The sequence below is a fragment of the Apus apus genome, chromosome 19 (genome assembly GCF_020740795.1).
Source record: "Apus apus isolate bApuApu2 chromosome 19, bApuApu2.pri.cur, whole genome shotgun sequence".
Taxonomy (NCBI): domain Eukaryota; kingdom Metazoa; phylum Chordata; class Aves; order Apodiformes; family Apodidae; genus Apus; species Apus apus.
The window spans coordinates 6,345,536-6,372,617 of record NC_067300.1 but is presented as its reverse complement, the minus strand read 5'-3'; the positions used below and the strand labels follow the sequence as shown (position 1 = coordinate 6,372,617).

Sequence of the window (27,082 nt, the reverse complement as noted above, 5' to 3'; positions counted from 1 at the left end):
GCACGGGCCGGGCGCTGCTGCCCGGCTGTGACGTCACGCGATGAGGCGCGGGGGGCGGTGATGGCGCCAGAGGGGCCTGAGGGGCCGGGGGGCCCGGAGCGACCCGGGCCCCTCTGAGCGACCCGGGCCTCTCCGAGCGACCCAGGCCCGTCTGCGCTGGAGTGACGAGTGATGGGAGCGGAGGTGATGGCCGCGCGTTGCAGCAGGCTGAGGTGCGGGTGGGATGTGGGGAGGAATTACCTCACCAAGAGGGTCGTCAGGCTCGGGGCAGGCCGCCCAGGGCAGGGCTGGGGTCACCGTCCCTGGAGGGGTTTCAGAGTCTTGTAGACACTGAGGTGTATGGTTTATGGTTTCGTTAAGGACTTGTCAGGTTAATGGTTGGACTTGATGATGCTGCAGGCCTTTTCCAGCCAAGGTAGTTCTGTGATTCTGGCCCCAGCTCCCTGCTCCACCCCACCAGCTTCTGCAAGACCCCAGAGCCAGGGCTGCTCCCTCTGCACGACCCTCCTGCCCCTCTTCCCTTGTGTCCGGGGGTGACACCAGCAGCCCGGGCAGGAGCACACCAGCAGGCCTGGGTGGGTGCTTTGGGCTGAGGAAACCAACAGAGACACTGGGGGGGGTTAGGAGGGGCTTTCTGCATCTTCTTCCCCACACAAACAGCTCGCCCAGGATGGGGTGACCACACCGGAGTGAGATGGAGATGCTGTGCATGGGCAGACGGTGTGGAAACCTCATCCTTTGGGCTTGGTTTCCACACCTGGGAAGCAGGAAGAGTGATGCTGGTCTCTGTGGTTTCTACGAGAAACAAGTCTAAAACAGGCTGATACTATTACTGAGAATGTGACTTATTAATAAATGTTATTTATTAGGGCGATGCTAGGACTTCAGGTGTAAACACTCTTGCCACAATAGTGGGAGATTGTCCTCTTCAAAATGCTTTCATTTGGGAATGTTGCTGTGGCAAGGAGAGCAAAGCTCACCACCCACATATATGTCCCTCTTCTTCTTACTCCATACCATAATTGCTGCAGTGATCTATGTATTTATTTCTTCAAGAACTCCACCAAAGGTGCCTTTTGTATGTGGTGGCCTGAAACCCTTGGAGGAGGAGTGTGTAGTCTGAGCTGCAGGAAGGCAGGAGTCAACAGAAGATGAGACATTTGGCCTTGTAGTGCCTAGATGCTCAGAGTCACTCTGGAGGCCACAGTCTTGCAGCCTTTGCTGGAGTAGAGTCTTTCTTCACTGGGGTAGTCAGTCATTTCAAGGGCAATCTCAGAGATGAGGTCTTCTTCCCTGGAATGCCCTTGTGCCCGCAGCTCCTCCCAGACACACTGCCTGACATGGTTATATTCCAGAGGAAGGAAAGGGACGAAATAGTCAATGAGGTTCTTCTGGATCAGTTGACTCTGAAAGAAACCACCTGGAAGAGAGAATGTGGAGCTTTACCATTGGAGTGCTGGGCTTCATGGATCATTTTGCAGAAGGCATCAGCAGTTCTGGGACTGAGCTCTGAGCCCAGAGGTACTCACTGTTTCTGTTCTGGAAAATTTCGTTGGACAGCAGAGACTGGAGCTCCTTCACAGGAATGTCTTCTCTTCTCTTCATCCTTCTCCAGTGATCAAGGGCAATCTCTGTTATCTTATCTCCACCTGCATTACTGTTAGGAGAGAAATTCACTGGCTAATTACAGCTGTGTCTTTGCCATTTTTATTGCTCAGATTTGTTTGGTGACTCTGTGAGTCTGCACTTGTAGTGGAAGTGACATTATCCTACATGTGGGTATTGCCCAGAGATGGGAAATGACCACCACGAGCTGGGAGGTGCACCAGCTCAAAGCTTGGGGGTTGGGTTTGCTTCAGTCATGTGAAGTCAACAGTGCTGGGGGGACCCTTAGCAAAGAGATTTCCCAGGAACAACACCTGGAGGAACTGTTCTCCCTTGATCTCTGTATGCAAGGGTCTGCAATAGGTGAGTTTTCCCCTCTCTGCGTCTAAAGAGCTCCCTGGTGGAGTCCCATCCACCCTACAAAGACCTTTCTGCCTAACGGTGGTGTTATAAAGCTGGAGAAAACATATTTACTGACCACTGTAGAAGTGGCCTCCAGAACTTTTGGAAGCCACCATAGATAGTCCATTTCCTATTCACTTGAGGTATGGGACCCTTTTCAGCCCTGGGATGGATCACTTCTCTTTATGGTGTTGAATAGCTCAGATCTTCTGGCTGGTAGGGTGGCTGGCCGTGTTCATTGTCAACATGCTCTAAAGACAGCAATGGAGCTGCTCAGCAGTGTCCCAGTCAGCAACAAACCTATCAGCAGTTGTTACTCCTTTTGTCCCTGCTGAATCTGTGGGACTGTAGTTCCCTTTTGGCCTTTGACATTCCTTACTTCAGAAAGATGAAGATCGCCTTGCCGTAATAAACATTATCAATCTCCTCGTGGTAGCCAAGGAATGGCATGATAGAGTCTATCAGGCCATGTGGCATCTGATCCATTTCAGAGAAGATGAAAAGGGACCTTGGACAGGCACTGACATTGCCCCGAATCCAGTTCTGCAGCTGCTCCTGTGAGAAGAGGCAAAATTAGCTGGGATTTGTGTGCATAATTGCAGAGAAATTGGAGAAGGTGGGTTAAAGCTGGAAGTACCTTATAGAGTTGGACACGTGAAAGGTGTGGGAAATGCAGAACTGTGCTGAAGTGGTGCACAAACCTCTTTCTTGCTGCATTGTGCTGATAGAGGTTTTCTGCAAGGATACGGCTGACAAATGACTTGCCTGTTCCAGTCCAGCCATGGAAGGACATCACCAGGGGCTTCCTGGGCTGTTTGGAGTGTATATTTGCAGTCAGAGCTCTCAGAATTATCTGGATAGCAAGATGCTGGCCAAAGACTTTTCTCTCAAAATCCATCCTTATGACTGAAGGAATGAAGGAAGAGAAGAGTCAGAAAATGCCATGTTATTCCTTTTTTTTTTAATGATTCTTTTTTGTTGCAGCTGAATGACCATCAGGGAGAACAGATGTTCACTGCCCTCTGGCCATGACAAGACTGTGGCTCAGCACAGCATCCAGCTGAAGAGCAGACCCATGATTCAGACCCTTGGTGGCATTTATGGGAACCAAGCAGTTGGGATGAGACAGGCAGGAGTCCCAGTAGTGTTGTGGTTACTGTCCCCTCCAAAGTCCTGGGATGGGATCTGATGTATTTGCAGAGACTTGTTCACTGCATGTGCTAAATTCTGGTTAACTCTTTTTGGGGCATCCTTGCATTTATAGAAAGATGTGCTTCTGTTGCTCTGTCTAGTTCTCTTTAAAAAAGTACCACAACTGCTGTTTCAGTGGCTGAAGTACTAGCAAACAGCCTGTTTGTAACAGCCAGATCCAGAGCTGCTGGGAAGGAATATATATTGAAGAACGTGGGGCACACAGGTCTCCAACAGAGGAGGGTTTGTTTTGAAATCTGTGGCCCAGCACTGAAATGAAGCAATATTTGTAATCCTGTGCCAAAGGGAAGGGGGATTTCGAGGTGGCAGGATCAGCAGTTCATGGTTGCAAGGTTGCATAAGCTTTTCTTCAGACCATGCACTAGTTCCCCTCTGGCAGGGCAGAACAACCCCTGCTTCCCCTTCCACTGAGAACTGCCAGCCTGCTTGCCTCGGGGAAGTGAGGCAGCATGTTTTGGATCTAGACCTACCACTAATTGCTACTCATTGGACATGGGTTCCAGGCAACCACCAGCTGAGGTGTGGGGTACCACTGGGGTGTCCATCTCAAGAAGATGTGGGATCATTTGGTTAGCTCTTAGCCATGAATTCACCTCCAGAATGTTGCCTGCTTCTGCCAGGACAAACCAAGACAGCAGCAAGGGAAATGCTCCAGTTCTGCTGTGAGAAGCAGGGCACATGACTGCTTGTGGGACAAGCAAGGTTAGGTCAGTACAACCTCTGCCTTCTAAAGCTACTGTGAGCAGTAGCTCTCATCTTTCCCCAACCACCCCAGAGGAGGCTGGTGTTAAAAAGGAAGCCCTCACCACCCTGGGAAGGACCATCAGGTGGTCCTATTGATAATTTGGCTCAGGTTGCCCTTGACACTGCCTTACCTGACAAATCCAGTGTGTCCTTCATATTGCAACACTTCAGGAGACTGCACTGGAGCCAGGAGCCAGGGGAAAGGAGCTGCCAAGAGGCAGCAGCAGCCCCGATGATGACTGAAGTGCTGAGAGGGTCCAAAGCTGATGTCAAAGTGGGCACAAGAACAGAGACTACAGCAGCATTCAGAAGCTTCATGGTGCGAACTGAAAGCCAGCCTGTCTCAGCAGGAAAGGAAAGCAAAACAGAAACTGCAAAGTAACTTCCTGGAGTGTGAGGCAGTTGAAGAGGATGGAAACCAAGTCTCCTGTAAAGATGGAGATGTTAATGAGTAAATAGACTTATCACACTACTCCTTGAGAACTGAAAGTGTTGTGAGCAAAGTCTTGCCACGTGGGTAGAGTAAGAGTTTCGTGAGAACAATGCCAGCTCTGAGGGAAACCTTGTGGCATCCTAACCAAGGTGCTGATTGGTCTGGTGATTCACCAAGAACATTGCTTCTTCTGGGCTTAGTCCAGGGTGAGGTGTACCCCAAGCATCACAGAGCTCTGAGAGTCCTCTAGTGGTGGCTGAAGCTCTGCAGCTCATAGGACTGAATATCAGAAAGCTGCTTTATTAAAACCAGGTTCTCAGAGCAGTTACTTTGGCCTGATAACTGTGATCCCCCACTGCCAAAGACGTGTGTTTAAGAGGGGGAAGGACAAACACTGGAACAGCTTTCATTTTCTCAGCAAACTTTTTCTTTTAACCAAAAAAATGTAAAAAGCACTTTTTAAGTAATTCTCATTTTATTTTAAAAATTATCGTTGAAAAGATACTGAGCAGCACTACTGAGCATTCAGAATTCATGCTCAAGAGCTGATGTTTCTCTTGGAAATGAGTACCCTGTGCTGCTGAGCATCTGGGAAGCCCCTTTGGTCCCTGTTTTGAGAGAGTCCTCAGAGTCAGCTGCTGTTGAGTGTTGAGGTGGGCACAGCTTAGGCTCTTCCCTCGTTATTCCAAGGTAGTTTGTCTGGATGATTCATCTCCAGAGGGGTGTCCTCAAAGCCCCAGGGTTTGGGCTGCTGAGGAGATAATGCCTGAGGAGTGGGGCTTGCTGGGCTGTCCAGCTGCAATCTCCATCAGGGGACTCACAGGTTGCATGAAGGCCAGAGGGAGGACTGACCGTGGCAGATGTAGGTTTGTATGTTTTCTGGACTCTGTCCAAGCTCTCCTGACGTCAACTCAAGTGATATTTTTACAAAGGTGGTTTAATACCACTCGGAGTTTTCCAGTTAGCTCTGCCTCCGTGGTGCAGCACTCCTCTGCATTTGTCTGGGCTGAGCACTAGATGGGGTGTCAGACAAAGGTTTTAGTTCAGGATTTGCAGCGTAGAACAGCTTTTGCAGAAAACCGAGTCATGCCTGAGGAAAACAGAAGAGAGAGCACACGCCTGCAGAGCTGGCCACTTGTGTTATGAAATGGGATTTCTTGGGATGCAACACAACCTGGGATTCATGGAGAGCAACAGCCTCACAGGTAATTTCAGCAGAGAACCAAGAGCAGTCAGTCATCTTGCAAAGGAAGATGGAGAGTTTGAATTAGAAAATGAGGCAGTTTAGCTGGGATCTGTAGATTTTTCTGGCTGTATAGTTCCTGGCTGGAATGAAAAGTGCAAGCAGGATGTTTTGCTCACCTCACAAACTTCAGGAGATATTTCACCCTTCCTCTGTGGCAGCAGAGTACAGTCCCATGAACACTGAAATGGATTGTCACCTCTGAGTCTCTCCAGGATTAAAAGGTAGTGCCAAGCTATGTCTTTCAAAGTGGGAGTCAGTTTCATGGTTTATGGTCCAGTCCTTCAAACCTGGCTGGTGTGGAGCCAATTCTGACTGGTGTGTGAAGGGGAAGATGGGATGTCCACAGTAAATTTTTTGTGGTGGTCTTATGTCCTTTCACAAGGTCTCACCAGCCTGGAAAGGATGGGAAATACAGATAGGAGATGTAAAGTGATACACTGGAAACAACACAGGGATGGAGAATTACCTCATCCACACAATAAGAAAGGGTAGCATGAGACACATCTATAGATCTTCTCCTCTCCATGTGGGAGGGAGGTGGCATATATTTCCCATACAACAATAGGATGTATGCTGCATAACAGGTACCAGATGGGTGTTCAAATAACCTTCAGCTGCAACATGTCACACTGTTATCTCATTATCCCTTACAAGTTAAATGGGTTCAAGCTGGGCCTGGACATGGATGAGATGTCTAATAGTGGTGGTGAGCCTGACATTGATGGCAATTTCCTTGAACAGCTGTCTGGAAGCTCCAAGTGGAGCACAGACCCCACAACACACAGTCCACAGTGCAATGCCTTCTTGCCTGTTGAGCTGAGCTGATGACCACATTGTTATTCCATCTCAACACCCTCCTGTGTGCTGGGCAGAGAGCTGTATCCTGTCATGTACCTACACTGCCCTCCTGACCAGCCTGGGGGATGGGGGTGGCCAAGCAGCAGTAGGTCACCTGAAATCAGCTGCCACAAGCTAAAGGTGCTGAAAATGTACAGCAGAATTGAAAGTTTGAAAGTTATACTCTCAAAAAGTGTTTGGTGTGCAATAGTTGGCTTGGGGTAGCTGTGATTTGTGGTGTGGATCAGCAGTGGAGGTGGTGTGGTGGGAAGGTGAGGGTGTGGGAGAGGGGTGGAGGTGGGTGGGGATTACAGGAGGAAGGAAGGTCGGGATTTGGGGAGCAGTGGTATGAGCTGGAGAATGTGGGGTGTTTGCAGTGAGTAATTCAGAGTGCTGAAGCTATCGTGATGGGAGGTGGTGGAGCTGGGGTGGGTGTGTTGCAAAGGGAGCAATGGATGCACAGGTGGAATATTTAAGGCTAAGGGTTTGAAGAGAAGTCAGCCCCAGATGGCTGCCCTTCTGCTTTTGGTGTGTTGAAATTTTCAGCGGTATGTTGTTGGTTTGAAGTCAGCATTCCCAGAACTTGGAGCTCACAGCTCCATGGCAGGGAGCCTAGAGAATCTGGGATACAGCTGGTTAGTGTGGTGTTCTGATGCCAAGGCAGAGTACCTTGGAGTTGGCTGGTGGGCCAAGAAACATCATGTCCTCAGCCAGGGAACAGGGTGCTGGGAATCGGTGCCACAGCCCTGCCTTGAGTTCATGGAAAGCAAGAGGTTTCCAATAAGAATTGTAGAGTCAATGAATCGATGCTTTTCCCGGAAAAAGTCTGTACTTTTGTTGGAGGTTGTATAAGGTCCTCAATATTTCCAAGTGCTTTATGGGAGAGGTTTGGTAACGTGACTGTTATTTTACACGAGGTGCTGGGCTGGCAAGAAGTTCTTGCTGAAGGTTTCTAATTGGAGAAGAAGTGGGAGACTCATTTTTTCCTCCGTTCAGTTTAATTTCTACCTAAACATGTATCTTGGTTTATTTTTACCCTTTTATTTTTTTATATTTTTTTTCTCCTCTATGTGTGGTTTGGGTTTGTTTTCTCTCCCTGCTTCAATTTCAGTGTGGTCTTCCAAGTGCTCCTTATCCTGACCATAGAGATGAGGCAGTGACAGGAAAGGGCTGCCACTCTGACGTACATTGGGCTCTTTTAAGGGTGGGATTGTGGTGGGCTTTAGCCAAATACAGAGTCTGGCTAAGCTCTGAGGACTGTGCTAATGCTGTGGAAAAGCTCTGAATCACTGGAATGTGTTCGTTGACCTTTCTATAATGTGACACTAGCAATAGCACAAGACACCAAAATCTACATTCATGTTGAGCAAACATTGTCTAATCCTAGCAACACCCAGGGAGTCAAGAGACTGTCATCCTTCTCTTGCAGGTAGGAGAACTGAGGTTTGCAGATGATGAAAGTTCTTTTTAATATGGTAGTTCATAGCAAAGGGTTTAGCAATTCTGTTCTGCCTTTGAAATTTTTACTCAAGAGCTTGAGCCATGATTTCCCTTGGGCAGGCTTAAAAATCCTTGTCTGGGGTACAAAATCACAGCGTCCCTTGGGTCAGTGTGTGCTGCTGTGCTGGGTGAAGAGGGACAATCCAACAAGGAAAGGTATGGATGACCTTGGGATTTGGGTGAAGTGTAACATCATAAACCTGTCCAAATACATCTGCCTATGTGAAATAATTCCTTTGCTTGTGTCTGAAGCCTTGCTAAAATCTGCTGTGCCAGCAGCGTTTTTTTGTTCTGGTTGCTGTCTCTAGAAAATGCAATTGAGAGGTTCTACCACAAGGGAAAGCGTTTCCCATCTGGATACCCAGCCTTAAAGCCCTTTTTGCTTGAGCCTGTGTTGCAGTCAGAGACCAGAGCCTCACTGTGCTGTACAGCAGGATGAAAAACCAGCCCTAAGGACCTTGCAGCATGTGGATGCAATGGTTGGTCCAGACTGGAGCTTTACTGGAGCTTTCTGGTACAGCACCAACCCAGAGCAGCATTCAGCAGCTGGGGACCCAGCAGAGCCTATCAATGCTGCTGTGCCCTTTGGCAGGCTCTGCAGAGGGAGACAAATGTGATTTTTAATCTGATAAGAAGTGGTTTTCAGCAGGTGGAGCCACAGATTGTGTTACCTGGTAGGGGCAGGAGTGAAAAGTAGGGGAGAGAAGGTGTTTAAAGCCACGCTTGATCTCCAGCATTAGTGGGGATGAGGGAAGCTGCTGTCTCACATTTCTTGCCTCCCGTGGGAACTTCCTTGAAAGATCATGTTTTACAGAGAAGTGCAAGGTGACAAGCTGGCAGGGCACTTCTCTGCTCTTTATAGGGTGAGACCTGGTGCTGAAACCCATCTGATCTTTCAGTCATACCTACTCCATCAAGCAATGATGGCTGGAGAAGGTCTGTTCTCAGAACAAGCACAGGGGGTTATTTAAGTTCCCAGCAGCCAAACTGACTCTGCTCCTCCACAGATCACTGTGTGCTCCAGAGGGAGAGGAGCTGGGGGAAGCAGCCCTTTGGCTTTGGAAAAAATGAGAGGTTTCTGCTCGTGTGAGCAGGAGCTGCCAAGACTGCCGTAGTGATAGGCTTTGAGGAGAACAGCTTTTTAATCTGTAGCTGGGTGATCTTAACAGGTGTCCATTTCTAAAATGGACTTTCATGGCATAGACATGTTCCAAGCTCATGTAGGTTTTGGTTCCAGGATTGAAGAGGTTAAGGTATAACTTGGAGAAAATTGCTGTTCAGTGTTTAAATACCAGTGCTGCAGGGACACTGGGGCCCAGGTGGGTGTTTTATGTGCTGGGTTGGGTGTCTGGTGTTGCAGGGCATGAGGATACAGCAGCTCAGGTTCTATAGGTACCACCCAAAACCAGGTGCTAATGAGTAGCAGCCACCTATGGACCATGCAAATCCACCTGGGCTGGCAGCTGAGAGAGGCACCCTTGGGGCAGGAACTGAGGAGGGCAAAGTAGAGCACCGCTGGTTTACCAGCCTCGCCTTTTCACCCCTCACTGCAGACCTGGCTCTGTTCCTGCCTAATTGCCCCTGGGTTCTGATTTCAAGGCCTGTGTTGAGCAAGGTCGAGATGAATAATGTATGAAGTGGTGTGATAAACCCAGTGGATGGGCTATCGGGTTGCACTTGCATGCTGGCAGTTCGACTCTGTTTTGACTTGTAAACTAAACACTCCTGGTGCAGACATCCTCTGTGGTTTAGTGATTAGATCTGGGGATTGCATTTGGACTCCAGGGGTCAAGCCAAGGTGCTGTCACCCAGCTCCAGGCAACACTGGGGAAGTCACATCATCTGTTCTTGCTAATCCCCCGTGTGTCTCCCAATGGAATGCACAAGAGAGGCAGGAGATCCCATTAAAAAGATTATTCTTATCATCTTAATTTAAATTGTGTTTCGTTATGGAACTTCTTGTCCCAGGAAGTACTTTAATTTTAATAGTTTGGATAGTGACTTGACATATAGAATTATCAAGCATTACTGTCATGTACAACAATGAATGGACAAGAAAGAGAATTAAACCTTCTGCTGAACGTTCCTCATGGGTAAGATGGGGATGCTGTGGGAGCTCAGTTCCACTCACCTCAATCCTGCCTTTGTTTTTTTCCCTTATTTTTAAAATTAAGCCCAGAATCTGAAACTGGAGACTCTTCCTGTTTGGCTTTGACTGGGCTCCAGCCTGGGTCTGGGACCTGTGTTCTGGTTTTGTTCTCTGGGCTGGCTCAGAAGCAGCTGGAGCAGAGTAGTGACCCTGTCGGCTGTGAGCAGCACTAGCTCTCGTTGAGAGAACAGGAAAGAATAGGAAAACTTTTGCCCATATTCTATCTTAAAACTTGAATTCTGTTGCAAATAATAATTTAGGGATAAAGGCTGTGTGAAAGGGGTGAAACTTGAACTTGATGAAAGAAGAAAACACTCTGGAAGAGGATTTTATGGCATGACTGATGCCATGCCCTCACTCCAGCCCCAGGCTCTGATGTGGCCAGTGGCTTGTATTTCATCCAAAGCACATAAGGTGGTGTTGTTATTAAGCAGACAACCCCATCCAATGTTTTGGGAGCCTGAGGTGAAAAAGGACTTAAAAGTGCTTGGTAGGGTTTGGGTTGGATGAGAATAAGAGGCTGTGTTTGACTTGGGGTTTGTAAAACTAAACACCCTGCTTTTCCACCCATCCCCCTGTGGAAGAGCCTTAAATACAGGTGGCTAAAATTAGTCTTGCAAAGCAGCTATTCTGGCTGGCACTGCTGTTATTCCCACTCCTCTGTTTCCAACTCCTGCTTGAATAAAGACCTCTACCTGGTGTTAATCAGCTTTAGCACTTGGCAGTGACAAACAAGTAGGTTCACCAGGAGAAAGCAACTATTTACTGCTGTAGTAGTTTCCCCATTTGTTCCAACAGTCCAGGGCTGGCTGCACGTGGAGGTTGTGGAGCTGGGCTCAGTGCTTACCTGCTGGCTGCAAGGCAAAAGAAGGGCACCAGGAAGAAAATGCAGGACTTTAGTTGCCAGCTCTTCTCGAAATGTGTGTTTGAGAGCTGAGAATCCTGTGGCCAGCAGTGAGCTGGAATGAGTTGAAAACAGGAGACTGGAAGTTTGGAAGGCCCTGGAGGAAAAGAGATGAGTGAGCCAGATCTGTTGCTGGAGTGAGTGTCCCAGATCTGTCTTCTGCAAGAACATAGCTGGAATTCCTTCAGTTTGGGAGTAACCCCTCCAGACTACTAAATAACTTAGTGTGGAGTCACCCTAGACCCCTCAGTGAGGACTCAGTGTGTTTAGAAGAAAAATGAGCTATTAGGAGGCCCAAGGATGGTTGGAGTGCAAAGGGTGAAAGGAGCTGGCAGTCATGTGCTGGTCATCTGCTTGCTTCAGTGTTAGAGGGAAATAAAAAAGTATGACTGGGATAATCAAAAGCATGGAGGAAGCTCCTTTGAAGAGAGATGAAAGCGAATGGGAGTGTGGTAAAGCTGAGTAAGAGGTAATTTCACAGACATGTATGGAAGGAGGAGCTCACTAGGCAGAGCTGAGCAACAACTGCTGCTCTTCCTAACCCTGTGCATGTCTCTCCGTGACATGAACAAGAGGGGAAGGAGATCCCATAAAAAGATTATTATTATTATTATTATCATAGCTCAAATTGTGTTTCATTGTGGAATTTATTGTCCCAGGAAGGAACTGAATTTCAACAGTTTAGAGAGTGATTTGACGCGTGTAATTATCAAGCGTTACCATCGTGTATGACAACACATTTGCAAGGAAGAGAATTAAACCTTGTGATTCAGAGCTTCAGTTAATCTCTGACTTCTGAAGAAAGGCTGAACCAGGGTGTATGGGGCCTGAGAGCCTCAGTCCATTGCTGGCTACCAAAGGAGCTTGTACTCCCTTGGAACCACATGATCCTCAGGCTGTTACAACCCAGCCAAGTCCCTGCTCCTGCTGAAGAGCAGCAGCTCCTTTCTGCCAGCAAACACACACACAAACTCCCCCCAGCATGGTATGGTGCAGCACAGCTCCCTACCCTTTTCTTTTGCCTCACTCTGCTTGTGGGACAGCTCTAGCCCTGCTAATGTAGTTGTCACATCCCATAACCTCCCATCCTTACACATAGCTGCCTTCCCACCTGGATCCAGCTTCTCTCCTGCTAACAGAGGAGTATTCCTTGTTCAGTCTTGCAAGAGTTGGTGGCACTGTCAACAGAAACGTGCTGTGCTAGACAGATGCATTCTGCTGCTTTGTAAATATTTGTCATGAACTTGAATCTCCTTGTGTAGGGCTGCCTGAAGCAGCCAGGGTTGGATAAACACAGGGTGGAGCAGATTTCTGGGCACACATCACGGATGAGAGGACATAGGCTGCAAATCAGGAGAGTGATCCAAGTATGGGACCTGGGCAGGTTCCTGGAGTCCTGCAGATGGATCATTTAGGAGGGGAAGAAATCTTAGGACAGTTAGTGCAAGCATCACAGCCTGTGGAGTAGCATGGAGAGGTTTCTCTACTTCCTGTCATTGTTCAGGCTGGATTCTGGTCTTAATCAAGCCAGGTAATTGCTCTGGGAGATTGTATGGTCCTACATCCCTTTCTCTTTTCTCACTGTGGGTGAGAAAAGCACAGGCTGTTTTTAACTTTGAAGTGTAGTGGGTGCTGCACTCACTGCACAGGGTGTGTAATCCCTGCTCTGATATCCAGGCAGGGGCCTGTGAGCTTCTTTTCCTTCTCCTTATCTCCTGCTCTGCTCCCTTGGGATGTGCCTCCAGCCTGGGTCATGCTCTGGGAGTGCTCCCACCTCTGTGAGCAAGAGGGCAGCTCAGACAACACCACAATAAAAACCTTCCAGCCAGTTGTGACTGTTAATAATGCAGCTAAATTACTTCCTGCTTTCCAGACTGATTATGGGGAAGGTGTTTTTAGCACTGCATGTGGGGGTGTTTATTAATAACATCAGAGTTAAGATCTGGACAACCTTTCTTCTGGCTACTGAGATGCTGGAGCAAGCCTGAAAGACATCTTGTGCATCACCCAGGACAAAGAAAGGGAAAGTTTGACCATGGATCTGGAGCATAGCTATGGGCTGACAAGGGACTCAGCTCAGAAACCTCAAACTGCCAAGAAGCTCTGACTTCTGCCTGAGTCAGGACTCCTGAGAAGGGGGCCCTGGTCTGCTGCCATAGGAGCACCCTCCTTCTGCCAAGGATCTAGCCCTACGAGCATTTAGGAGATCAGTAGAGGTGATAAAGAGATTTAGAAAACATGACCTATGAGGAAGGGTGGGAGGAATTGCTGCTGTTTAGTCTAGGGGTGATGGAGGGGACACCAAGAACTTGGTGTTTGAAAAATAAGCTCTGTGTTTTGGAAAGCTTTGGGGTGGCTGAAGCTCTACAGCATGGCTGTGGAGGAGAACTCTGAGTTGGTCTCACCAGGATGGTGTAGCCACTCTCAGCTGGCGTCAGGGACAAGCAGTGAAGTGCTGACCTTTCCATTCCCTCTTGTGCTACGTTTCCATGACTCTTTAACAACTTGAAAATGCCTTTCTGTTGAATGTGTTGAATTCTGTTGAATACAAAGCTCTAAAATGGGCGAGCTCTGAAGCCTGCTGTCCTCCCTGGGCTTCCGGGTGGGTTAGCAACCCACCTGCCCAAAAAAAGGTCTCTCTTTTTAAGCTGGACACCACATTGCTCTTCTGAAGGCAAGCGGAGCCCTGTGGATCAGCACAGCAGGAGATCACAGCCCTTGGTCAGGCACTGCAGAAGAGAAATGCCATCTTGGTTTGTTTTCTACTTTTCTCCTTGAAGCTGCTCATCTGCTGTTGCTCATCTGCTGGTCTCCATAAGGCTGAAATCTGGGACCACATCTGCTTTCTCTCCCAGCCCTGCTAACAAGCCAGTGCTCCTAATACTGTAAAACATGCCCTGATTCCCATTGCTCCATAACACAGCATGTGGCAGCAGGATCAAGCAGCATCCTTTACCTTTGCTCTTGCTCAGGAGCATCCCACCACAGCATCTGTATTTGCTTTGTAGCTTTGCAAATGCTTGAAGCCTAGGAAAAATTTCCCAACTCGGAAATTTTTGGCAGCAGGATTTGTTTCTCATCTCTTCCAGCCTGGTGGGGAAACTCCCTGGTTTTTTGGGCAACAACATAAGTGCTTTCTGCCTGTTGTTTACAGCTGATGGGATCTGGTTCTTGGGAAGAGAAACACATCCAGAGTTGTTGTGGTGTGGCTGAGTGAGAGAGATGTCAGCTTCCCACACAGCCCAGGGCCTGTCTCCCACCTTTCCTGGTGGCAGCAGTGGCAGGTGTAGCTCTGCCTAAAGCCAGCTTTTAGACCAGCTGGGGCAGGGGGAGAAAGAAGAGGAGAAATAACTTCCCTCAGCCTCTCTCCCAGCTGGATTGCATCCCTGAAGGCACAGAGCAGCATAGCCAAGGAATTCTTTCCTCTAACAGAAAGCCCAGGCGTGAATCCATGTGAGGATCAGAGTAAGAGAAAACAGTCTGTCTCCCACATGCTCACAGCCTGACGGCCTCTCTTCCAGTGTCTTCCTGCTGTCACAGCAGCAGGGGACACGGTGACTCCCCTGCAGCCAGGATGGGTGTGACAGCTTGGGGCAGGAGGGTGGTTGAGAGCTGGGTAGCCGCATGGGAGCAGGCAGGGAGGGATGGATGGAAGGAGAAGGCAGGCAGATGGGCCACTGCCTCTCACTTGGCCCTGGGCCTGGTCCCTGTCCCGGGGCTGGCTGAGGAACAGCATCTTCCTCTGCTCCTCCTTGTTTGAGACCCAGAGCTGCTGCACCCCTGCCCCTTCCCCGGGCCTCTCCTGCTGGCTTTCTCCTGCTGCAGGCATCTGATCTTCTGAGTGTGAAGGACTATTTGGGAGAGTCTGATCCTACATTCCTCCTGCCTGAGGTCTCTCAGATAGCTCCAGCCAGTACAGTCACTTTAAAATGCAAAACAGAAAAAATCTGCTGGAGTTTGCCAAGGACTGAAGCATCCCGTTTGCCTCAGGAGATGCTAATGCTGGTGGTTTCACTGCTCAGTGACTCTGCAGTATCTTCTGCTGTCCTGCACGCTGCAGAGAGCAGTGAGGAGCCCAGGAGCTGGGGGACAGGGACCTGCAGGTGGAGCAAGGGGATTTCATTCATCCAGGGGAGACAGTGGGGCATGGTGAGGTGACTTTTCATGCAGGCTGGGGAAGAAACCTTTCTCTTTAATAGCTCAACCATTCATGCCTTGAAAAGGAAGCTGTGCTCGATGAGCCATCCTCCCGTGAGCAGCTGGATTTCCCAGGGCTGGGTGCAGCCAAGGGCAAATGATCACTGGGGAGGGCATGTCTGCAGGCTCCAAGGCTTTGTGCTGGGAGAAACAGGAAGAAATGGCAGGGAAAAGGGCACCAGTGCCTGCAGTACCTTCAGAACAAGCTTGGAAAGTTGCTCAGTGCTGCCTGGAATCCTGGGCTGAGCTACAGGCACAGGGCAGGAAACAATTCCAGCTGGGGTCTTTTTCACCTTTTTCCACCAGCTTGTGGGAACATGCTGGAGAAATGCCACCCGCCTGCATGTCTCCTCCAGGCTGGAGATGTCCCCTCGGGCTCTTTGCCCAGCCCAGGCTGTGGGATGTAATTGCTCATTGGGAAAATTTTGGGGATTCTGAGCTGTAATTGCCCAAAGCATCTGCTGCCCTTTGAGCCCAGGTTGGGGCCCAGGCCATGCCAGCCCAGCAGACATGCCCATGCTCTGTTGACAAGGATTGATTGCACAACCAGTCCTCTCATGTAGCTGCCACCAGGAAATTCCCCAGCATAGCAATAGTGGAAAAACATGGAGTTATAATAGTGTCGTGTAATTCAGCTGGTTAAATAAATAACAACCTGTGTGGGAACTGAGAGTGATTTCTATTCCATACTCTTTCCAAAGCAGAATTGCTATTAGAGGCTTCTATTTTTAAGTACTTTTCTCAAGCACCTCCCATGAATTTTTCATTCCTTCAGCCTGCTGCAGCTCAGATCCTCCTCCAGAAAACCCTCCTACTTTTCCCCTGTGGGGAAAGCCTTACCTGATGACTATATCTTTCAAAGCGTAACCCTGATTCTCATTAATCATTTCTCCAGAAAAGTGGTTTTTTGCTAGTGGTGTTGCTTTTGGGTAGGTCTTGTCCTGGGTTGAGACGTCTTGTGCTGAAGGTTTGTAGTTTAAAGACACACTACCCTTAGGAGCTGGTCTCCTTCAAGCAATGGCTCTGTCACAGCAGGATGTTACCCATGGAGGAGGATCAAACCATGAATATTAACAGCCTGCTTCTACCCGGATTAATGGGATGGTTGAACGTGCTCCTGGCAGCTGCCTACAGTCAGGAAAGCCAGGATGATGCAGCTCTGGATGTCCTACCTAGCCTGAGGCCCTGAAACTTGAGAGATCAAACAGAACCAGGACCCCAGCAGCATCACACCTGCCTTTACAGGCAGCTCCTGCCCCACATCCCACTCCAGGCAGGTGCTGTGCTGACAGACACCCCTTCTCCCCACTGAGCTTCAGCTCAGGGTGGTGGGAAGAGGGTCTGAAATGCAGAAACACAATGAAAAAACAACTTTATTTGCCCACATGTTGTTTTATACACCACAGAGCTTGCCCAGCACATACAACTACCACTCTTGGGTATGCCCCAGGGGCTTGTGCCTAAACAAACTGTGCTTCTTGATCACTCCATTCAATTTAAATTTGTGCCAGTTGATGGTGCAAGTTGCCCAGGGCTCCCTGCCAGTGCTTGAGTAAAGCTGAGGAGGAGAAAGTATTTTCTGGGAAACAGGAGAAGTCCTGGCTTGTCTGCAGGTGGTACCAAGCTTGTGTGTAGTCCTGCTGCTCAGTGAGGTGTGCTGGTTGCCTTGGGAGGGGAAGAGGGTGCATGAGGGAAAAAGGTCTCCTGCCAAAGAGCCCGTGGGCTGGATCCTCAGCTGGTAAAAACTGGAGAGGCTCCATGGAGTGCATGATGTGTTGCTGAAGGGTCTGGCTGCCTGCCCTACCCCCAGGCTCCTGGGAGCCTCCCAGCTCCAAGGAGATGTGAGTGGGGTTGGATGCAGGTTGGTGGCAAAGCTGTTCTGGGACCTGGGATGAACATCCCAGACCTTACCCCAGTGTTTGCATCCACCTGGCTGCTGCGTGTCCTGGTGTCCTCATTCCCACTTCCATGGAAGCAGCCTGATGGAGACATTCCATCTCTGACTGCAGAGCTCCATGCCAGGCTGTGCTGGGACTTGTTCTGCAGTAGCCCTTGATGCCAAGTTGGTGGTGACCACCTGTGAGTACCTCTTTCTGGAAACCAAGCATCTGGGGTCTCCAAAGGCTCTCGGGACACTCGGGTGTCACGAGGCTGAGCCAGGGCATCGTGAGGAGCCTGTGGCAACCCTGGGTCTGCAGCATCAGGGCAGAGCAGCCAAGGCCAGGGAGATTCAGAGGCAAATGCAAATAATTTGCAGATCTTTGTGCTGGGAGGGGGAGATCATGTGCTTGAAGGGTCTTTCTGGCTCTGAGCTCTGCCCTGCCAGGTTGGGAGCAGTGCCGTTTGCTGGGAATACCGGGTACAACAGGGTCTGTAGCAATGGCAGCAGAGCCTGGTCCTGGGCTGAGTGCAGTGCTCACGTTTGGTTGCTCTGGACTCTGTTGGAAAAAACAGGGTTCGTTTGGCAATAAAAAAGTTTAAAAGCCCTGAAGAACAAAATTGAGTCATAGATAGAATCATAGGACCATAGAATGGTTTGGGTTAGAAGGGACCTTAAAAATCCTCAAGTTCCAATGCTCCTGCATGAGCAGGGACACCTCCCACTAGACTAGTCCTAGAGGCACTAGTGCTTTGGTGGATGGTCTTGTAAATGACAAACTGTTGTACTCTGTTCATTGGTTTTGGGGCTAGATGTAGCCTGAAAGAGATTTTTTTATTTGAATGTATCAATTATAAAAATGCTCACATCCTCAAAGCCTTCATTTTCCACTCAGTCTCCAGGAGTTTCCATTTGCCTGAAACAAGTTTGTTGTTAGTTTGTTGTGTGTGGGGTTTTTTTCTGTGTCAAGGAACCGAACCCCAAATCCAGCCCTTCAGCACTAACAACCCGGAGAGGTCTCAGCCCCCCCGGCTGGCGGGAGGTTTGTTGCTGCCAGCAGCGGGGCCAGGGCTGGGGAAGAAGGAGTTAAAGGTTTGCGTTGGAAGAGCAGCCCAGCTGCCTGCAGAGGCTTGGAGCCCACTCTTTCTTCACCACTGTCTGATGGCTGGGGAGAGCCAGCTCCAAATTGAAATGCCACTTTCTAAACAGGACAAAATTACAGCCCGACTGCCCTGATTCACCCTCTCCGAGCAAGGCAGGACGAGCTGCGTGACGGGCCAGGCAGGCTGCTGCTCATTTCTATTTGCAGGTTTGGGGCTTTGCAGTCCACGACCTGCCTGGTTCTGCTTCCAGGCTGGTCCGTCCAGGAGCTGCTCTCCCAGCCGGGGTGTGCGGGGGCAGCCCAGGCCCCCGGGTGATGGGTGCTGGTGGGGCAAGGGACAGCTCTGTCCCCTGTGTCCCATCCCTCGGCAGGTGGCTGCGCAGGGGAGGGCTGAGCTGCCTCTGTCACTGAGCGCTGAGCCCGCACTGGGCGGGACTGGGTTGTACTGGGAGCGCTGCCACGGAGCGGGGGGGCTGTGAGATCGGGGACGGAGAGAAAACAGGAGCAAAGGACTGGATGCAGCTGAGGTAGGTGCCTACCTTCTTCCTAACTTCTCCTCCTTCCCAGGGCTGCTCAGCGGGTGCAGCGGGTGAGCAGTGCCCGGCCGGGTGCGGGATGCTCTGTGCGGCTCCGTCCCTCTGGGCACAGACAGGAGGGGACGAGGGGCAGGGGAGGTCGTGGTGGGCTGTTTTAAGGAGACAAGAGGTCAAGCTGTGGCCAGGCTGAGCCTTGCTGTGGCCCACGCGGTGGAGGGGGGCTGCATCCCCAGGGAGCGGGTGGTGTCAGGGAGTGAGGAGCAGCCGCCTGCTCAGCATCCCAGGCTGAGTTCACTTACCGGCAGCTCTGCCACATCTCGTACTCCTGCCCATCCCCAGGGGATCTGTGGGGGCTGGGGGCTTTCAGCGAAGAAACACTGGTGCCTTCTGTTGTCTTTAAACGTGGCTGTTCCTGCCCCTCTCCCCCAGAGCCCTCTCACAGCCCAGGAGATCTCTGCTGGCTCTGACTGCTGCAGGCGACCGAGCGGCACCTTCCCCCGAAGTGATGGAAAACGAGGTGTTTCTGTCATTTACGTTCTACAGCACAATCTTGATCATCAAAATGTATATCGTTGCCATCATTACGGGACAAGTGAGACTCAGAAAGAAGGTAAGATCCATTTTCTTTTTCCTTCTTCTCCCTTCCAGGCTTTTTCTCCAGGTTTCTGTGGTGGTTTGGGGTTGTTGTGGGGTTTTTTTTGGTTTTGTTTTTTTTTTTTCCTGTAAAGGCCAACAAAGTTTTCCTGAAGCAAGCTGAGTTTTCTTTGACTGAAGTTGAAAGCAAAACATGTCTCATAGATGCAGCAGATAAATATCTCACTTCTCTGTAGCTGTTTTTGTTTGTTTCTACCATCTGTAGCTTAATGTTTATGATTTCTGAATCCTAATCTAAATAGTAATTTCAGATCTAAAATGCCATGCAGGTGAGATGCTTCTAGAGTGTTTACAGTTAACTTGCTGACTCTGGAAGAAAAGGAGAGGGGAAAAAAAACCCCAAATCACTGCTATGATCTTTTTCTTGCAATGTAGCAGAAAGCTTTTGTGCTTTCAGAGGTAGAATTGCTGAGTGAACGCTCCAGGAGAGCAGAAAGTCGTGGGGAATAAAAACAATAGCTGGAGGAAATGGTTCTTCATCACAGGAGAAAATACAGGGAGGACTGGGAGTTCTAGCTGCCATCAGGACAAGGGGTTAACTGGACCTTTTATTGCCTGCAACTCAGTTTGAACTCTTGGCAAAACTCAGCTGTCTGTAAAATCTGTTTTAAAGTATCTGTGGAGTTTCCAGCTGCATCAGTGTAGCAGGAGGGAAGATTTCTGCTCTTAAATAAAACACAAAGATAGATATTCCTCTGCTGTAGCATCATTGTAATGAATGGTTCAGCTTCTCCTATTGTGTTTCTAAATGATGCTCCAGCCCTGGGACAATCTGGGCTTATAACATGATTAAAGAAAGTGCCAGGAACCTTTCCAGGCACTTTTCCAAGTGAGGCTGTCTCGTGTAACCAGGTCTCTAAGGAACAACTTCTGAACATAGATGGGGAGCTCATATAAATCATTATTATTTGTAAGTTTATTAGTGTAGGGTCAGGTTTCTGTGGGGCTGGTTTCAGTCACACAGTATCACAGCCAAAAAGCCAGCCAGAAAACATCCTTTCTTGGTAGGGTGAACAAATCTGTCAGTCTCTGTTATCTTTTTGATGCCACATTTGGTGCCAGCGAGCTCTGTGCCAGCAGGCACCTCACCTGGGCCTTGGAAAATTTTCAGTGGGTCTCATGGGGAGAAATGGACCGGGATCAGGCCAGAGCTCTCTTGAAGCCCCCAGCTTGGGACCTGCTTGATGGGCAGAGTTGAGTTTTTCAAAGGACAGAGAAAACCCATTGGGAAGAGCAGGGTTTAACCCCCCGGACTGCGCACGCGGAGGTGCAGCCGCTCTTGCGTTTGTGAGAGGTGCTGGGAAACTGGGGCAGGAAGAAACCCTCAGATCTGAAAGATTAGGGACAAAACTTCTACCTGTGAAACTCCTGAAGACATTCCAGGCACGTATGTTAAGGAGGACATCTCTTGCAGGCGTTTGCCAACCCGGAGGATGCGCTGCGTAACGGGGGGCTGCAGTACCACCGGGAGGACCCCGACGTGGAGCGCTGCCGCAGGCGAGTACCCAGAGGGGCTGGTGTTCCCCCTGTGCTGCAGGGTCATCCCTGGCAGCTGCTGGCAAGGAACCAGGGGGAAGCTAAAGGGCTCATTAATTAAGTAATTACCTAGATGGGTTGAATGCCTGGAGCTTGGCTATGGGGACCTCGCACACTAGAGCAGTTTAATCTTTAATGGAAGCACGGTGTGCGCTGGAGCAAGGACACTCAGGTTTGGGTCTAACAGCTGACTTGGACACACTCTAACCCATTTCTTGATGCTTAAAGTTCCTCAAGCCCCTGAGGGCTTGTCCTGTACCCACACCCAAAGGCTCCTCATGCCCTGCTACGACAGGACCCCATATGTCCCCAGATCCTTGCACAGCTTGGGCAGGGAACTGTGTGACTGGTCCCAGTGCTGTATGGGGCTGCTTTTCTTGGGGGTTTGGGAAGAGACTGGACATGATTGCAATAATTTCTGCCTCCCAGGGCAAACTCCAGATCTTCCCCCTCTTCTGTGGGGCTCAATTCCTGGGAGGTAAAACATGGGGTGATTCAGCCTTGGGCTGGATTTGCTGTCCCTTACCCAGAAGAAGGGGCCCTGGTGATGTGCAGGGAAGGGGCTGGAGCCATGTCCTGCTGTCACTGAGCCCTTGGCCACCAGCTCAGCTGTGGGTGGGCAACCACACCACTCACCTCTTGCTGCCTACAAGATTTGCTTTATAAAACATCCAGTGCCACCTAATCCCCAGGCTTCCGGAGGGAGGAGGGCAGCAAATGAGCTGTTTCCTTGCTAGGGAAAAGAAAATAATGTAAGTAATAATAATAATAATTCTCCTTTTATTAGTCAGAAATGACAGACTTCCATAAAAATAAATAACTGGAGCTGCAGCAAAGAGCTGGGGAAGTCTGGGATCTGACTTGTACAATTAAAGCACTCAGAGTCAGTCCTTGCTGATCTGTTCACAGCCCTGGGGAAGACAGATGAAGCCCCTGAATGAAGGTGATGTTGGGTTTTCTTCTCAGGCATTACCAGGAGGGCAGCAGAGCCATGGCCAGGCTGCTGGGCTCTGTGCAGGGCAGAGCAGCAGCCTGGAGGGAGGTTTCCCCTTTGCCTCTTGGAGACACTCCTGACTGGGTCTCAGCTCTTTTCTTTCCTTTCTCCTCCCTGTTCTTCTGTTTGTCCTTCCAGCATGTGGGCCTGTCCTGGTGTCTGGGAAGGGTCTGGCTCTGCCCAGGGACTGTCTGGGCAGGAGGAGCAGAGGGCTTCCTGCAGCTCCCCTCCAGATTCCTGGGTTTGGCAGGGAATATTCTCCTCTGTGTCCAGGCTCTGATCAGCTCATCCCCACTGCGTCCTCCTGGCATTGCTGCTACAACAGACGGACTCATTTTAGTGTCTTTTCTAGTCCAACTCCTCCATGTTGTCCCGAAACCACACCAAAGAGCAGCTGAAATAGGGTTTCCAGCAGGCTCCTTGCCATGTTCTTCACCCTCCTTTCCTGGGGACATGGATCTTAAGCTAGGGACTGCTCCCCAAGGAGGTGGAAAGAGCAGGTAGGACAAAGCCCCTTGCTTTCCTGCCTGCTATGGGGATAATGGGGTGCTGAAGGCCCTCAGGGTAGCTCTTTCCTGGGTACAACAGCTTAAGCAACCACTTGGTGCTTCAGCAAAGCCAGAACTGGAAGCAACTCAGGTGCAAATTTTACCCTCAGGAGCCCTGGCCCTGCTGAGCTGGTGCCTGAGCTCTGGTGTGGGAAGGGGGCAGTGGGGGACAGTGGTGGGGGCTGACATTCAGCACACATGTCATTTCATGTGACATGGTGATGGGAAGCAGCTGCTGGACCCAGAACCTTCTCTCATGTCCCCATCCCCAGAACCTTCACTTGGGCATTGCAGTGAAGGGGAAGAGGTTGAGGTGAGCTGGGAGACCAGAGTCCTTCCCTGCAGCTCACACGCCATCTCCCTGCTCAGAGACTGATCCTGCCTGGGGCAGTCACCCTCCAGAGAAACCTGGGCACTTGGTATTGAAGGTTTCTGATGGAGAAGCTTTTGGCAAACTTTCACCTGAAGAAACTGGCATTTGCCAGGGTGGACACTGCTCCATAGACATGACTCCAGGAGCAGAAGAGGGAGCTTGAAACACAGCCCCCCTTCTTTTCCAGGGTCAGTTTTCAGCCAGATCTATCCCAGCCTGTGTCTGCACTCATGAGCTCTGACTGAGTGTCCTGAAACTTCCCAGGCACTTCTCAGCTTGCACAGATCAGCACAGGCATCTTGGCCTTTGCTTCAGGGAAAAAAATCACTTAATTAATTAAAGCTTCCGTGGGCTTTATGAACATTTAAATGTCCTGGGGCACAGGAATGGGGAAGCGAGGGCAGTTCTTATCAAGGCTTCATCTCTGCCTCTCAAACCTTCAGAGATATGGGGGAAAAGGCAACTGGGCTGGCTGTGCTACTGGATCTGTCCCCAGCAACCAGGGCACAGGCTGAGAGTCCCCACTGAAGCATAGGGATGGAGCTCTGTGCAGGAGAAAGCAGCTCTGGCACCTCAAGGAAACAAAAGGAGGAGAGGCAGAGGAGGTGGGAGGGCGAGGACAGCCTTCCTGCTTGGGGGACAGGTTTCCCTCCTTCACAGGATGGTACCTGGGAAGGAGAGACACAGCCCATGACATCACCTGCTCCCCTTCTGGCAGGGTGTGTGCAGGTGATGTTGTGGTGCCTGGGCCCAGAGGGCAGGGCTTGAGCCCATCAGTGTCAACAGGCCATGGTGGAGCCACAGCCACCCCTCCAGCCCTCTGGTCCAATGAAGCAGGTGCTGCTGGCACAGCACAGGGGTGCAAGGGGTGCTTGGGATGCTCCTTCCTGGTCCCCTGTGGGTGCATTTATGGAGAGGGGTGAAGCCACAAACACTTCCATCCTGGGAGTTTCTCTTCCAGAGAAACTGCGGTCTGGAAACCTCCCTGTTGTTGTGTAACGTGGCCACATCTGGGTCTAGGCCGAGCTGTGCTGGCCCTGCACCAGCTCTCAGCTTTCTGCAGCTTTGCAGGGGCTTTGTTTTGCTCTGTTTGTTTAAAAGCTGTAGCCCTCGAGCTGTCATCTGCTGCAGCAAAGGTGTCCCAGTCATGGAGGGGAAGCTTCAGGAGTGCAGCATCCCAAGGGAGAGACAAGGGGGGGTGAAATCCCACTGCCTGCACATGATCTGACTCCTTTGGGGGCTGCAGCCACCCTGTCCCACAGAAGAGAGGGGCCAGTTCCACCCTGGGCTGGATGCTCTGGCTGGAAGTGGTGGGAGACAGCAGGGAAGCCTGGTGGGAAGAAGCAACCTTATCCTCCTTTTCAGAGCCCACCGCAATGACATGGAGAACATCTTTCCCTTCCTCTTCCTTGGAGCCATCTACTCCCTGCTGGGTCCCAGTCCCACAGTGGCCAGGATCCACTTCTTCATCTTCTGCGTGGGGCGCATCGTCCACACCATCGCCTACCTGCTGCAGCTGAAGGCTCCCACGCGCTCCGTGGCCTATGGCGTGGCTCAGCTGCCCTGCTTCTCCATGGCCCTGCAGATCCTCCTGGCCACCACCCCGTACTGGTAACACCCAGTGAGACCCACCATCCAAACCCCCTTCGTCCTGAGCTCTGCTGGTTTCCCCGGCTGGACCGGGTGTGCGTGTGCAAGTGTGTGTGTGGGCACATGGTGTGTTGCCAGGGAAGGTTTCTGCGCCTCAAGGGTGTTCAGTGCAGCCTTGGTGAAGTCCATGTGCTGTTGAAATTGGGCAGGGAAGTCACCAGAGAGAAGGAGAACAGCTCCCTGTGGAGTGGGAAGGGGATGCAGAGGCAGGTTGCTCTCACTTTCGCTAAGGGTGGGAGGGGGAAAGCACCCAGACTGCCCCTTGAGAAAGGGGTTCATTGAAGGAAGGAGGGGGTTCACTGAGGGAAGGAAGAAGGTTTTCTGGCTCAACTGCATTTGGAATTGGGAAGGGGAAGATGTGCTCTTTCCTCTTGGTCACAAATACCCCAAGAATCAGAAAGGGAAGATCATGGGGGTCCCATGAAGTCTGTTGGGGGGCGGTAGCAGAGGGGGGTTACAAAACCACCCTCCTCCTGCCCAGCTGTGCGGGTCTGTGGGGTGGGAGGTCCCTTAGGTTCCCTCTCCTGCGAGGAGGCCAGGAGGCAGGTGCCTGCCAGGCACTGTGGTGTGGAAGTCACAGGCTCAGGGGTGACATTGTGAGGCCACCAAAGTGTTTGATGCTCCCAGCTCCACCTCCACTGATGCCACGGGACGCAGCTCCCTGCGGGGTCCCTCGCTGCAGGCAGGAGCCTGCCTGGCCCACCAAGGACATTCCACAGCTGGCATTCAACAGCTCCAGACCAGCAGCAGCCAGGCCTTTTCCATCTCAGTCTGACCATGGCAAGATGCAGAGAGACATGTCTGGAGCAGCCAGCAGGAACCCCTTACCCTGTAGAGAGCCGGACACGAAGCTCTGGGATTTCTGGAAAGAACTGAGATGCTCACACAGGACTGGGGGGTTGCAGTTTCAGACAGAGCTTTCTCCCAGGGGTGGTGTCTACGTTCACATGTCACTGAAAAGCCTCCCAGAGCAGCAGACTGAATTTCTCCCTCTCAGCTTGTAGCCTTTCCCCGGCTGCAGAAGGGCCGTTGCTATTTGGGGAATGTGCCGGGAGCGCTCGGGGGGTGTTCTCTTTCAGCTGTTTCCTGCTGTCCTCGCTGCCCAGCCGCGCTGCCTGGATTAGCTGGTGTGTGCAGAAAGCTCTGGGAACGAGCAGAGTGGCTTTGAACTGTCCCACGGGAGAAAACTGCTGCTTTTGCAGTGTGCCTGGGACCAGGGGATCGCAGGGTGACAAACCCTCCTGAGCTGCTGTGCCACACAGCTGTCCCAAAGCACCAAGGGCTGGTCCAGGGCACAGCCACACACAACGGAGCATCCCTGTGGAGGACAAGGCAGGACGAAGCCTCTGCTGTTCAGTGCCTCCTCCCTCCTCTGAGGACGATGCAAATGTTTACTAAGATCATAAGAAGAAACCAGAACGAGCCAAAAATAAATTCCCCTTCCACCTCTCCTAAGCACTGAAGCTGTTCCCTGAACCCCTCTGACCTCAGAGATGCTCTTCCTGAGACCTCACTGAGCACCTGCGTGCACGAAGCACAGGGTGAAACACCAGCTCAGGCTGATGCCCTGAGCCCTTCCCCAGCTTGGGCAGCAGCTTCTGTACCAGGAAGCCCTGACCCTGCTGGGCAAAGCTGTTTGGTGAGGCTTGGAGCAGAGGCCCTTCCTGCCTGTGGAAGGGGAGGTGGGCAGGACTGCAGGTTCAGCAGTTTGCTCTTGGCCACTTCTCATTTACACAGCCCCAACAGATGTCTGGGCTCCTCACATATTGCAGAAGGTCTCAGACCCCTGTACATTTCTCTGCTGCTGCACATGCATCCTGGTGGCAGGAAGCAAATATTCCCAATAAAAACAAATCATTGTGCTCTGATACATCCTTCCTTCAGGAGCAGCAGATACAGCTGGGCAGCAGCTGGGCCCAGCCCCAGCAGGATGGCTCCCCAGCTGCAAAGTGCTCTGCTAAACCCTGTTGCAGGGCCTGGAGTGCCCTGAGACTCCTAAAGAGCCATCCCTTTCCTCTGGAATCACCTGGTCTGCAGAGGAAGCTCTTTTCCAGGTGTGGATTATTTGTGCTGATCCTTTAAATTCAGCAGAGCTGGGCCCCTGCTCCACTTTCCTTCCCAGGGGATTAGGTTGCTACAAAGCTTGGAGTTCACCCAAGCCTCCTCCATCCCAGCTTCCCCCAAAGCATGAAGTGGGGTGAGATGTTTGTCCCAGCTCTTCACAACCTGGTGCTACAGAGCCAAGCTGGCACTTAAATCCTGGAGGACTGCAGAAGCTCAGGTATAGTGTGGTTGGTCTCATGTCTGTGCTTATGACTTCCAAAGCAGCTACCTGTACTTTTCAGCTCAGCAGCCCTTTATTTTTGCTGGGGAACAAATGTCTCTTTTCCCTGTTTTTTTTAACTGCTGGTGTTTGGGAGGTGCTGCCCCATTGGTGTCTGTGTTAGGTGGTTGAAATGGACAAAATGGCTTCACTGGTAGTTTTTTCTTTCCTTTATGTTTTTTTCTTTCACATATGAAAGGCAGTGGCTTTACAAAATGGACTCTCTCCAATACATGTTGCTGTGGTTAGAGATGTAGC

The 27,082-nt window shown here is 50.8% G+C and overlaps 2 protein-coding genes across 6 annotated transcripts; one reads left to right on the top strand and one right to left on the bottom strand.

The window, feature by feature from the left end:
* Window positions 1–102: 102 nt before the first annotated feature.
* On the top strand, window positions 103–26,843 carry PTGES (prostaglandin E synthase). 5 transcript variants are annotated; one of them, XM_051636721.1, is made up of 4 exons: window positions 103–212; window positions 19,176–19,356; window positions 20,815–20,897; window positions 24,217–26,843. In XM_051636721.1, the coding sequence occupies exons 1-4, from the start codon at window positions 172–174 to the stop codon at window positions 24,464–24,466; spliced, it is 555 nt and encodes a 184-aa protein (XP_051492681.1). In that variant the 5' UTR covers window positions 103–171; the 3' UTR covers window positions 24,467–26,843. The 5 variants fall into 5 exon arrangements, with proteins under 5 accessions (XP_051492681.1, XP_051492683.1, XP_051492684.1 ...); XM_051636723.1 differs by having other exon boundaries at window positions 103–183; window positions 24,217–26,842; XM_051636724.1 differs by lacking the exon at window positions 103–212 and adding an exon at window positions 5,411–5,601 and having other exon boundaries at window positions 24,217–26,842.
* On the bottom strand, window positions 1,017–4,281 carry LOC127392585 (torsin-1A-like). Its single transcript, XM_051636726.1, has 5 exons — window positions 4,095–4,281; window positions 2,645–2,913; window positions 2,387–2,562; window positions 1,530–1,657; window positions 1,017–1,420 (listed from the first exon to the last, which is right to left on the bottom strand). Exons 1-5 carry the CDS (start codon window positions 4,279–4,281, stop codon window positions 1,176–1,178), a joined length of 1,005 nt encoding a protein of 334 aa, XP_051492686.1. The 3' UTR covers window positions 1,017–1,175.
* Window positions 26,844–27,082: the final 239 nt, after the last annotated feature.

Bases quoted from the DNA above. Each gene is read 5' to 3' on its own strand.
- PTGES (XM_051636721.1), top strand. From the start codon at position 172: ATGGGAGCGGAGGTGATGGCCGCGCGTTGCAGCAGGCTGAG. The intron at 213-19,175 runs GTGCGGGTGGGA...CCTCTCCCCCAG, and splicing joins GCGCGTTGCAGCAGGCTGAG to AGCCCTCTCACAGCCCAGGA. The intron at 20,898-24,216 runs GCGAGTACCCAG...CCTCCTTTTCAG, and splicing joins GACGTGGAGCGCTGCCGCAG to AGCCCACCGCAATGACATGG.
- LOC127392585 (XM_051636726.1), bottom strand. From the start codon at position 4,281: ATGAAGCTTCTGAATGCTGCTGTAGTCTCTGTTCTTGTGCCCACTTTG. The intron at 2,914-4,094 runs GTAAGGCAGTGT...TCATTCCTTCAG, and splicing joins GGACACACTGGATTTGTCAG to TCATAAGGATGGATTTTGAG. The intron at 1,421-1,529 runs GTGAGTACCTCT...TCTCTCTTCCAG, and splicing joins AATTTTCCAGAACAGAAACA to GTGGTTTCTTTCAGAGTCAA.